The following is a 13296-nucleotide window of genomic DNA, read 5'->3' as shown; positions in this document are numbered from 1 at the left end:
TTCGGGTTACTCTGTTCGTGTTTGGTAGCGTCAATGGTCTAGCCAGACCAGAGTACTCCTCGAGCCGCGACAAAGTCAGCGGGGCTCGGTTCCGTAGATAGTTCTTGAGGAGCCGCGACCACGTCAGCAGGGCTCGGGAAGTTCGATGAAGATCTTTAAGGTTCAAGATCGAGCCGCGATGAGGTCAGCAGGGCTCTGATGTTCCAGTTCCGTAGATGCGATGAAGAGCAGCAACAGCGTGAGCAGGGCTCGAAGAGTTCCAAAGTTCAGGTTTCCCCAAGGGTCAGCCGCAATCAGATCAGCAGGGCTTTCTTGTCCAGGATACAACTGCCTGCTAGTTCTTGGGCGAGCCTTGATATAGTCTAGTGGCCCTTTGATGTCCGGACCCTCGCAGGCAGAGGTCTTAGGCCTTGGGGGCTGGTCGTTGGTGAGGTCCGGCGGTTGGCCCTTTGATCTCTTTGAGGATGCGCCCGGGAATTCCCAGACGTCCAGCAGGGTTTGGAGCCAGCACTCGGGGAGGCCAGAGGTGCGAGCGAAACCGGCTCCCAGGGGATGGCCAGAGGTGTGACAGAAACCAGTCTCTCAGGGGAGGCCGGAGGTGTCATCGAAACTCCCTGTCTTATCTCACTCGGGGAGCCCTCACCCTCCCAGCGGGGGCTGGCGTGTCTGGAGCCTGAGTGTCGTTGGGGCTGGGTGTCATGCTAGGCCCAGGGAGAAGGGATCTCGGGAAGGGAAAATGGCTGCTGGTGGGCCTATGGGGCCATGCAGGGTCTGGCGCGCAGGCCGGGGAAGGGTACGTGGGTATGCCGGGGCTGGTCGTCAGCGTTTGGGCGGACATGGATTGGACGACCAGGGATTTATGGGTGCGTGGCTGAGCTAATGGGGCGCTGAGGATCGGGGGGGAACCACGCCACGAGGCCAGGTCCAACAATTATGATTGTGCGTCTGTTATAAATCTGTTTCTCTTTTTTGTGTTAATTTGTGTTGGTATGAACGCTTGTTGTGAGCTTCTGAGCATAGTCAGTTCTTCTTTGCGTATTCTCTGTGTTTCTGTGCGTGTTCAGTGAATATTGTTTTTCTTCAGTGTCTGTAACCATTAGTAGTTTATTTACAGCTTCTATGTCTGCTTAATCGTGTACATCTCCATGCATATTCAGTGTGTGTATTTGTCTGTGTCTAATCTGCTTCGGTTATGTTTGATGGCTATTTCAGTACGTGGTGTATTTTGAGGTTCTGTGTGCACTTGGTTAGTTCTCTGTGTGTGTTGTATATTCCTGTACATGTCTTTTTTATGAGTTTGTATGTGTGCTGTTATGCCTGTTATCGATTATTAAGGAGAGAGAGAGAGGACTGGGTAGCCAATCCGAATCCCCAAAGTATTTATATGTAATCAAAAATGGACTGGTCTAACCAGGTTTAGTACAGGACCTCTCCCTGACCAACGACCCCGCCGCCGCCAGAGCCAACCTGCACGAAGGGATGAAAGAGGTAGCCGAGTGGATGACGACCAGCCGCCTGAAACTGAACTCTGACAAGACGGAGGTCCTCATCCTGGGCTCCTCACCCTCCGCCTGGGACGACTCCTGGTGGCCTCCCGCCCTGGGCACCGCACCCAAACCGACAGACCATGCACGCAACCTAGGCTTCATCCTGGACTCCTCCCTCTCCATGACCAGGCAAGTCAACAACGTCTCCTCGGCGTGCTTCAACATCCTACGCATGCTACGGAAGATCTTCTGGTGGATCCCCACCGAGACCAGGAAGACCGTCACCCAGGCCCTCGCCACCAGCCGACTGGACTACGGCAACGCCCTCTACGCCGGTACCACCGCCAAGCTCCAGAAGAGACTCCAGCGGATCCAGAACGCCTCAGCCAGACTCATCCTCGACATCCCACGAACCAGCCACATCTCCGGACATCTGAGAGACCTTCACTGGCTCCCCGTCAACAAAAGAATCACCTTCCGCCTCCTCACCCACGCACACAAAGCCCTACACGACCAAGGCCCGAGCTACCTCAACAGCCGAGTCAACTTCTACGCTCCCAAACGCCACCTCCGATCAGCCAACCACGCCCTCGCCGCCGTCCCCCGCATCCGAAGAGCGACTACAGGAGGAAGGTCCTTCTCCTACTTGGCCGCCAAGACCTGGAACTCCCTCCCGACCGACCTGCGCCTGACCCAAGACCACCTCTCCTTCAGGAAGAAGTTGAAGACCTGGCTGTTCGAGCAGTAGCGGCACCCCTCCCCCCCCCCCCAGCGCCTTGAGACCCTACGGGTATGTAGCGCGCTTTATAAGTGTCACTGATTGATTGATTGATTGACTCAAAACTGTATGTATAGGGGAACAGAATGTGTTCCTTCATGAAGCCCTCTCCCACCAACCTAGTTGGTGGCATGCTTCATCATCGGGCCCACCCAGTGACATCGAATGTGCTTCAACGCCTGTGTTACAGCGGAGCTAGTACGTTACTGAGAGTGCAGTGGTGGTGGAGTGATATGTGAACAGGTTAAAAACTATCCAGCGGTCCCAGTGCCCACGAGGGGCTATCTTTAATATTTGGGCCTCTGGTAGCATTAAAATCAAGGAAATGGATGTAGGTGGAGTGGTGATTATGAACTCCTACATCCGGTGGTAGGTCTACAGGTTTCAGCCAGGCCTTTTCTTTAACTGGCTTTCCTCAGGACCCCCCAAAAATCTGTGATGGTGGATACTACACTAATAGTGAGTGTGTGGTTTAAAATGTGTGATGCTAGAGCAGGGGTACAGGGTGAGACACTTGACTGCACTCAATCTAATGAATCTTGGTCTGGTTGTATCTGTGGGTGCCAAGAACCTGAGGCCATATACCCCTAGGCCTCCAGAGTCAATGCCAAAGGCACTGTGTACAATTCAAAAAAATGGTTCAGCACACCATATAATGTACAATGACAATATCAATGAGGTCAAAAATATCAATAAGCCATGATGTATTCTTTTCTTGCTTTATTTCAAATCTTCACAAACAAGTAGCCAACGCGTTTCGTCCGAAGGACTTCTTCAGGGCGAAATGATAAGATACTGTTTTGTATTCTGGACTTTAACAGTAAAAAGCAATCTCCAGCTACTGTGATGGCACCAGTCTCCAGAAACTTGGATGGCAAATATCCTTTTGTTATGTGATAGATTGATCAAGTTTTGTGGGATGAATGTATTCCAGCGAAAAGGAAGGATGTCAAAATACACATCCACGAAAAGTGATGTCAATATTCACCTTCGCTAAATTTCAGTTTCTTGCGGTCTCCTCGGGCGTCGTCTCGGAAAACTAGGATTTGCCATCCAAGTTTCTGGAGACTGGTGCCATCACAGTAGCTGGAGATTGCTTTTTACTGTTAAAGTCCAGAATACAAAACAGTATCTTATCATTTCGCCCTGAAGAAGTCCTTCGGACGAAACGCGTTGGCTACTTGTTTGTGAAGATTTGAAATAAAGCAAGAAAAGAATACATCATGGCTTATTGATATTTCTGACCTCATTGATATTGTCATTGTACATTATATGGTGTGCTGAACCATTTTTTTGAATTGTGGTTTAAAATGTGTTGCACGTGCTAAGGTGCCATACGTGTGGGAGGGGGGATTCCCTCTTCAAGCATAAGCTAGAGTTTTGTAGGGAATGCCCTATAGAGAAGTCTGGCAGAGGTATGGACCGGTATTGGCGGTCACGACCCATTCAAAACCTGTTCAGCTGCGGCAGCTCTCCGTAGGTTTTGATTGCTCTCTGTGAATGTTTGCAATAGTAATGTTCAATGAGGAGAAAATCAAGAACCTGCAGAGAAATACCGCTCTCCAGTGTCATCTGTGGAACATTTCTGTCCCACAGAGGTGATTCTGCTTTTCATAGTCTTTGTTGTTGGTGTTCGGGGAGCATTTTGTTTCGAATCTCGGTGTGCACCAAGTTCTTTGTTTTTTTTCCCTGTTTTATGTGTGGTTTGTGTGTTTTCATGCATCCGCTATCTGTGTTTAGTGTCTGTTTTTAACCATGTTCTTTTCTTTTGTGCTTATGCTTATGTTCATTGTTTAGAATAGGGTTCAAGAACAGCCAGAAGCATCTTTCTTTCTGAGGTAATTGTGAAGTTAATTAAAGTGCAGAAAGCAATATTCTATGGGGTTCAGTATGGTGTTAATGAGATGGAGACTAGAGATGTCCGCTCCTTGCTGATCAGCATAAGGTTAGTTTGGGGTTAATAACAGACACAGTCTCACCTTAGGGGTAGGAGTGGGGTTCATTAACTGGCAGAGGCTGCCCATACCAGAGGTTCAAAGTGTGGTTAATGAAAGGATTTGGTCAACTTCTGTGTTGTGCTAGGGGTCATACAATAGGTTTCTCGCTGTGAATGCAGCGGTGGGGGTAGCACTGTATTTTACTCATCGCTCTCCTTCTTCACAGGCCTAGGAAGACTCCACCCATCTGATGGCGAGATGGGAGGCGGATGGAACACCACTCAGCCTCACGATGTGCAGCCCGGTGGCATCATTGTGCCAGTCGTCTTCTCACTCATCTTCCTGCTTGGCACAGTGGGAAATGGGCTAGTGCTAGCCGTACTGTTGCGCAATGGCCAGATGAAGTACAACACCACCAACCTCTTCATCCTGAACCTGGGCGTGGCCGACCTGTGCTTCATCATTTGCTGCGTGCCCTTCCAAGCCACCATCTACACACTTGATGGCTGGCTCTTCGGTGCCTTCCTCTGCAAGGCTGTGCACTTCTTCATCTACCTCACAATGTATGCCAGTAGCTTCACTCTGGCTGCCGTGTCTGTGGACAGGTGAGCGCTATCATAGTTGTTGGAAATTAGCTTTTTGGCACTTGAGCTACACCTCACCTGAAGATGGCCAACAAAGCTGAAACATGTCTTAGGCTGCTTGTGTTGCCATGTAGTAGAGCAGTGGGCTAGTGGTTTGAGCCGCGCTTCTGCTTTTGTGATGGAGCCAAGACTGATTAGCATATGACTGGTCTGAGTCTGTAATAGCACAAACTAAAAAATAATGGAATGGAATGATAGTGGTTCTCATTTTACAGACAAGCTACCAGATTAGGAAATAGATTGCTGCAGAGTAATTCTCAGGGATTGATACGCTTTCGTTTCAGTATTTCCATCTATCACGTACAGCCCACAAAATGTTAGAAATACAATTACAAGCCCCAGAATGCAGTCTGCTGTTGGATGAAAAGTCAAGTAGTATCTGTTGATACAGAGACAGTTAGGAATTGTGCCATACATTCCAGCTTACTAATTGAAAATATTTTCTGCTAAATCTGCTTAGCTGGCAAATTAATTTTCAGACATATCTTGGACTATCAGGATGAACCTTCCAGGTGGCTCCAGAAGCATCTTGGAGCTTGGTGTTACTCTTTAGTGCATTCATTTGATATTTTATTTAAACTACTAGAATTTGCCTTGTTTTCTGAGGGACGGATACAACGTAATGCCTAGAAAAGCATATTGCTGTCCTGTAGCCAGTAAAAATCATGTGTAGCTGTTGAACAAGAATTTCTGCCAGAATTCTTTGCTGCTCCCAATTACCACCCCTTATTGTTTTCAATTCCCTTTGCTTGTCTTTATTCCGCCCGTTGCTGCCACTCATCTGGCCACAGGCATCCTCAGAGCCTTCTACTCAAAAAGTGAAAAGAAGGCCTGTTAATCAACACTACTGAGAAACGAAGGCCGAGATCCCCCTCCCACTGGATTTGCCTCTAACCTGCTGACCAACTCAGACCAGGCACCACTCCTCCTGGGATTGGGCATCTTTGAGCAAGAAACACCACTGTAGTCCTTGTTGTGGGGTATTTGATCCGCTCCGGTCTGGTTCTCTGATTAGAAAAAAGTGTGTTTAATGAGGGTGGACGAAGCGTAATCCCGGTTATTTTTGCAGAATGTATGGCAGCAATTTTAACCACAGCTCTACCTGTTCCTCCTCTCCCCCACTCTCCTTTTTTCTCAACCCCTTTAGAAACAAGTACACAGGGGCGGCTCCTCCACTAGGGCGGAGGAGCGTCGCCCCACTTCATTCTCACAGTGTGAGAAAGCCAAAACATAAAATGGTAATAACTAAAAGTTATTACCATTTTATGTTTTCTTTGCGCATTGCAGGTGGGCGGGGCTGCTCTGCTCTTTGAGCAGGGTAGGCGAGGAGTGGTTTACCTACTCCGAAGGATGCAAAGACTATTTGCTCGGCCCTCTCGGGCTGCCCAAACCAGTCATGCGCACTCTGCCCTTTTCCATGCAGGCTGCATTAGAACATGGCCACCTCATGAATTTTATTTTTGTGGTTGTTTTTTTTATTTCCATGTGATGCCCACCCCGGCGAAACTACTGCAAGTATATCCTATATTAATAGGGCCAAATGTTCCCAGGCTCAGAAAGCACACTATAAAAAAGGATACGCACATACAGATGCTAGTTGAGGCAGTGGCCTAATAAAATCTTAATTACCACCCCTGCTAAATACACAAAGGGTTCCCCCAGCCAGAGACTTATTAAAGCCTGGGCAAGGTGGGCAATTGTCGATGGCCCCCACCTTCCAAGGGCCCTCTGGGAAAGTGTACTTTCTATCTCACTTATGTGTATTTTCGTATCTTAACCTTCAACACATAATTCAATATTGTTAAGCAACATACGGCTTGAATGAGCAAAATATGGGGGAAATAATATTACAAGATATTCCAAACAGGGGCTTCTTGAAATTTTATTGCAAGAGTCCACCAAAACCTTAAGATGACACTTTACCCAGCACACCGAGGTGCTGGCGATTCCTGCGGCAGCCGCAGGTAAGAGCGGTGGCGGGGGGGGGGGGGGGGGGGGGGGTGAGGGGGGGGGGGGGGTAGCGTTGCAGCAGATAAAAGAGGGGAGGCCGTCGCCCCCAAAACCAAAAACTTGTGCTGGCTCTGGCGGACTCCAGCCCCCCCCAACCCACACTGCTTGTCCTCAGCCTCCGCCTCAACTGACCTAACCAACGAGCTCTGTCCTGCACATCTTTCTTGTTTGCCTATCTTAGTTTGTTTCTAATCTCGCCCCATTCCTGTCTCATTTTAAGTACCTGATTTTTTTCCCTTCTCACCAGTCTGTTTCTTCCATCAGGTTTATTTCCCCTCCATTTTTTCATACCACTTGCCTCTGTGTCACCTGTCTCCCTCTTTTTAACTCAACTGCCTCTTTCTCAGTGGGCACGTCTTTTTTATCACTTCTAGCTCACATTTCCAGGATCCAGCTTCAGTCCTTTTTTTCTATCTTTCTTGCATCTTTCTCACCAGCCACCTCTTTATCACTCTCTATCTGTTCTTTCTCTCTATAAGGTGTCTGCTTCTCAACTGTTTCGTTATCACGTCTTTCTCTCAGCTGTCTCTTTCTCGCTCAGCTGTGCCCTTCTCAGCTATCTGTGTATAGCCTCTCTCACCAACCTGCTTGGCTCTCTCATTTGTATGTTTCTCACAAGCCTGTCTCTGTAGCACCTTTTCTCTCTCAGCTCTTTCTTTATTACTGGTCTCTGTCATCTCTGTTATTTTATGTGCATGTGAGGAGTGTACAGCTCACCCGGGACGCTAATAAAAGGGAGCTGTGCTGGCCGTGTCTGGGGTCTAGGTAAAGAGCCATGTCTTCAGTTTCTTGTGGAACTCAAGAACAGAGATGGAGGCTGTGATTTGTAGGAGGAGGTCATTCCAAGCTTTAACAGTAAAGTATGTGAATGCTTGACTGCCGGCTCCAGCTTTGCATATGCGGGGAATGTGTGCAAGCAGGAGCGAAGGTTTCCGATCTCACATCTATCTCCCATTGACCTCTTCTCAGCTGCCTATTATTAACCTGTCTCTATCATAGTATCTCTTGCAGCTGATTACCCCTTTCTTTCATATGTCTCCATTTCACCTCCGTGTCCCTTTATGTTTGGTTTCCTCCTAGTCTCTCACTCCTAATTCTTTATCTCCCTCTCTCACAAACACACCCATCTCTCCCTCTATCTCTCACTTGTTTCCTACTACTGCTGTATTTGTCTTTCTCTATGTCATCTCATTTTTAGGTCTCGGCACTAGACGGCGCACATGCGCTGTCTCTAACCGAGAAATGTTGTATCTAGATCGTGGGCTTATAGCCCGCCCATAGGATTCCCATTTCCTGTCACCATTGTCGCTCCATTTTTTGTCCTCCCACTTGTCAAGGACATGCACATGCCTTGCTTTTTCCGGTGTTTAGCCCTCCCGGAGTTCACCGCCCAACTATATATAAACACACACAGCGGGCATTGGTTTGGGACTACTTTTGTATTTTTCGGGACGGTGGTCTCAGTTCCAACCATGTCCTGAGGTGACAACATTTGAGCTTTTTGTAAAGAAAAGTGGCCTTTATCCCAAACAATTACAGAAACTGACTAAGGTAACTCTAGAATTAGATTGTCTATTCTACGACTTTTTTTAAGTTGAAGGTTCCTGAAAGTTATGCAGGAACATACATGGCACAGTGGATAATATTGATGTCTCACAGGCAGTCATGCAAAAATGTCTTCTTTGCCATCTAAGAATTCTTAGTTGCTCATACTGTCAAAGGCTATAAAAACTATTTGAAAGAGGGGTCTTCTATGGACACATATACCTAGAAGGGTAGGTAGGATTTTGCTTTCATGCCAGCTTAGTTGCATGCATTGTATTCAAATATCCCTTGTTTTGATCAGTGTGCAAATGCCACATACGAGAGTTTAGAGGCAGTGGGGGTGGCGAAGAATCCATCAAAAGACACAATAACAAAGAAGACTTGTCATGGATAGCTGCCTCCCATACATTCACCATTCCTTTAAAACAAAACTGACGAGATTAATTTGAATATGTTAAGCTTTCAGTATAAAACCACCCCCAACGTTTCCAAACAGGCCAGCCTCTTTAAAAAGTCACTAGAGTTAGAAGAAAGTCAGCCATATGACTGGGGTTGTTTTTTTCATCATCAGCCTTAACCCAGAGAAATAAATTACGAGGCGCAGAAAAGGGTGAAAGGAGGGAGAACAAGATAGGAAACAGTGAAAACCTGCAGGAGTAAGACAGTTGGGAAGTGTAGGGTCACATTTAGGGATACATTTACCATGTTCGCATCTAAGCCCATGGTTGCCTTCCCAGGTTACTGACTTTGCACATTTCTCCTTTTGTTGACCCACTTCTTATTCATCAATGCGTGCCCGTACCAAAGCAGGACAGGGAGAGTTGGTGCCTGGAGAAATTTCTAGCACAGTTGCACCAAGCAATCCATTGCTTTGGGGTAGAGGAGGTGGCGTAGCGGGCAGACCTGCTGACGTTTGAGCTGAAGAACCAGATTCAAGTCTCTGCATTAACTCAATGTCCTGTGATTCTGGCGAAATCACTTAATGTCCCCATGCCTACCAAAAATGAATGTGTCCATTTGTAATGTAAATGATGCTCATATAAAGTGTTCCAATACCTGCGTGTCAAGTTTGTGCTATATAAAACTGCAAAAGCAATCTAGAAGAAAATTATGCATGGATGTGTGGAATGGGCGCCAGACTGGACTTTAGCCGATCAAGAATGCGAACTGGCTCAGTGTTCTGTTTGTTAATTTAGGACTGAGAGCCTTAAGTACAATCTAATTTAGGTTTGAAGCTGATTGATCTAAAAAAAAAATGCCACTGCAAGTACTAGTTTGTTTCACAGTTTCCGGGTACCTAAGCAGACGTTATAGGAAAAGTTCCAAATCATTGGGAAAAAAAATGAAGTGATGGTGTCTGACATTTAAACCATAATGTAATGAACAAGCTGATACATTATCTAAATTCAATAAGTAAAACACTTTTAGTTGTTTGCTATTCAGAAATTGCCGCTTCCATAGGCAAGCTAACTGTTAGAACCTCGCCTTGTGTCAGAGGTTTGCCTCCTGTGGTGTGGATACATTGTGGCGCCCCTCACCATCGGGGGTTGGTGTCTAAATGCCCATAGTCTAATTGCCCAGCAGGACCAAGATTCATGATTGTCGGCCCAATCGTTGTTGCGGACTAGCTATTGTAGGAGGGTACTTGCTATGTCATACTCATCCCATGTGACAGATTTTCTTCCACACATTGTAAGGTCAAGGTTACCACAGAGCTGAAGTGAATTCAATGGGCTTGTGGTTCCCTAATGCCTTTGTTCCAGACACAGTGAGACTCTCTCCCCTTCTGACAAAAATCAGGATGTGTAATTTAATTCAAACAAATATTTGGACGCACCAGCAACTCAAATAGCACTACTGCAGTGAATTCAACCACTCCATAGTCGAAAATTTGCTCTGACCTCCTTTTTAGGTCTCGGCTCTAGACAACATGCATGCACTGTCTTGAGCTGAGAAATGCTGTATCTAGATTGTGGGCTTACAGCCCACCCATAGGCTTCCCATTTTCTGGCACCGTCGTCGCTCCATTTTTCGTCCTCTCCATTTGTCAAGGGCATGCATATGTCATGCCTCATCCAGTGTTTAGCCCTCCCCGAGTGCACCGCCTAACTACATTTAAACATACGCAGCAGACATTGTTTCGGGACTACTTTTTTATTTTGCGGGACAAGGTTCTCACTTCCATCCATGCACTATAAAATATAACACGCTACCCATGTACACAAGCACTTTAGCGAAACACACACTGTGAGTAAGCGATATATATATGTTGCTATGTAATAGACAACCTAGTCTGCAGTTTGGAGCTCTCTGGATGGTTATGATAACCACAAGTGCGTCTTTGTGCTCCATTCTGCAGTGTGGTGATGCACAGAGGCATCAGAGCAGAATGGCACTGCAACATTATGCTGTGCAACTTTTTTAACTAGCTTTTTATTTCATAGTGTGCACACTGTAGCTCACTTTTAACTTTTAACTCGTTCCGCACTATTGGGCATTTTTTACCTTTGTGTGCTCTCGCACTTGGCCCTGTTCCACCGTGGCTGTGTGCCATTTGCGTAGAGAGCATTTTCTTTTACTTTCTGCCTTGCCCTGCTGGTGACACACTTCCGGGGGCGGAGGGGGAGGTCTAGTTTTGCCGCTCTTTCCTTCACTTAATCTCAATGGGACAGCGGACACGCCACTGGTGCGGCGAAGGTACGCCTAAGGCAAGCCCATCTTCCCGTCCGTGCCTGGACGTCGCCAGACATGCTGCCGGTCCGCTTGGCGAAAAGCAAACCTACTCTCATGGAGACCTACTAGCTATCAGGAAACTGGTCAGCCTATGCGATCATCCCCCATGTAGTTTGCTTGAAGGCCCATTCTGTTGTAGTAGTTGTGGGTTCAATTCATGGATGATTACATCCTCTCCTTCTTTCTTCTCCCCCCACCCCCAGCACATCAATAAACTCCTCATCCCCCGTTCCTTAGCAAAGCATTATGCTGAGGTTTATGATCTGTTGCAGGACGAGTCACCTGACGTTCTCTTTCTAACGGAGACCTGGCTCTCAGTTGATATGGTGGCTGAGCCAGGTCTGGTGGCTTCAGCATTGTGACTCTCAATAGAGAAACGAGAAGAGTTGGTATCGCAATCTTGCTACACCTGTACCTTTGTGACAGAGGTCTTGGTTGACTGTGAGTACACGCGTTTTGGGATTAACCTGAATGCCAGTTACACAATGTCCAGGCCACTGGTCTACTGCCCGCTGGGGTCCTCTAAAGAGTTCAGGGTGGCACTGACTGATGCAGTAAGTTCTCTGGCTCAGAGATCTGCCAACTTCAGCATTATTGGTGACTTGAACCTACATCTCAATAATATACATAACTCTGAAATGGGTAATTTTCTAGCAGGTCTTGCTGCCCTTCAGCGGATTTAACTTGTTCCAGGCCGTACCCATCTTGCAGGCCACTTGCTTGATCCAGTTTTTTCTAATCTTCTTGCTCTCACAGTGAATACCCCCATCCCGATGAGCTAGTCCGATCACTATCTGGTTTCAGTGATACTCTCGGGGGTAGAGCCCTTTCAGAGGGTGGCCCAGAAGTTGATACTTAAACGTCCTTGGCACAAACTGGACATAGATCAATTTCATGCTCTCCTCTCTAAGCACACCCTCAGCATTCCGGATCACCCTGATGCAGCCGATAAAGCTCTATCTAACTGGATTCGGCAGCCGCTTGATATACTCATCCCTGTGAAGTGGTCTAAGAGTCGCAAAAGTAAATCCAGCCCATGGTATAATAGTAAGCTTGCTACTATCCGGAAAGCATGCAAAAGGTTTGAACGGGCAGGTAGACAGGATTATGACTCGGCCCTGAATGGGCATTATCAAGCAGCTGTCAAGAACTATAACAGGGCCATCCAGAAGGAAAGGGTGGCCTACTTTGCTGACGAAATCAGAAGCAGCAGCAATCCCACTAAACGTATATTTTCTTTATTAAGAAGCTGGATAACATCTATAGGACCGTCCCCCCTACCTCGATCAGATCAGGTCCTGTTCATAGACCCCTCTCCACCTCCACACTCTGTCTTCCCTTCAATCTCCCATGATGAGATGCGTATGTTATGTAGTAGGGTCAAATCAGGTTCTCCTGCAGATCCTCTTAAGCTTGAGCAATTTCTTAAATCTTTGTCTTCACTCTTTCACTCTTTACACCTCTGTGTCAGCTGATCAATCTGTCTCTGTCCATGGCGGCTGTCCCCATGGCTTGGAAACAAGCCATGGTTGTCCCTCTGTTAAAAAAAACCCGTATTGGACGTTTCCAAACTCTGGCGAACTTTCGCCCCATCTCTCTCCTGCCGTGGGTGTCCAAGATCACTGCGGCTTACATTAACTCCATTGTGACAGGACACTTGGAAAACAACAGCACGCTTGACTCCTCTCAGAATGGTTTTCGCCAGGGTCACAGCATGGAGACTGCTCTCCTAGCTGTGACTGTATACCTGAGGGAGGCCTTAGATGCCGGACGTACCTTGGCGCTGATACTATTAGATCTCAATGCCACGTTCGACAGGGTATCACATCAGATCCTGTTGCAACGGTTGGAGGAGGCTGGAATCGAGGGCCTGGCCCTGGAATGTTTCACCTCTTTTCTCTCTGAGATAACCTTCCATGTGACGGCCCCCCTTTCGCCCCCTTGATACATGCTATCAAACAAGGGGTTCCACAGGGCTCAGCATTGAGCCCTACGCTATTTAACTTGTATGTCCAACCTTTAGCAGCAGTGGCCAGGAGTAGAGGACTAACGGTGGTATCATATGCTGATGATACTCAGTTGGTAGTAGCACTCTCAGATGACTTCACACAGGATGCTCTTAAGTTCGGGAGCGATCTTGCTGCCGTCGCAGAGTGGATGAC

The 13296-nt window shown here is 47.3% G+C and overlaps 1 protein-coding gene across 2 annotated transcripts in view; it reads left to right on the top strand.

The window, feature by feature from the left end:
• Positions 1–13296, top strand: part of LOC147666260 (galanin receptor 2b-like) — a 283090-nt gene that overhangs the window by 122711 nt on the left and 147083 nt on the right. For both annotated transcript variants that reach the window (XM_086949185.1, XM_086949184.1), the window contains one exon: positions 4429–4807. In XM_086949185.1, coding sequence (XP_086805311.1) covers positions 4461–4807 — 347 coding nt within the window. In that variant the 5' untranslated portion in view covers positions 4429–4460. The remainder of the gene's footprint in view (positions 1–4428; positions 4808–13296) is intronic.

The sequence above is a fragment of the Lissotriton vulgaris genome, unplaced genomic scaffold (assembly GCF_964263255.1).
Source record: "Lissotriton vulgaris unplaced genomic scaffold, aLisVul1.2 SCAFFOLD_2407, whole genome shotgun sequence".
In the NCBI taxonomy this organism is placed as follows: Eukaryota; Metazoa; Chordata; class Amphibia; order Caudata; family Salamandridae; genus Lissotriton; species Lissotriton vulgaris.
Note: the sequence above shows the minus strand (reverse complement) of the source record. Positions and strands in the feature narration are given on the sequence as shown.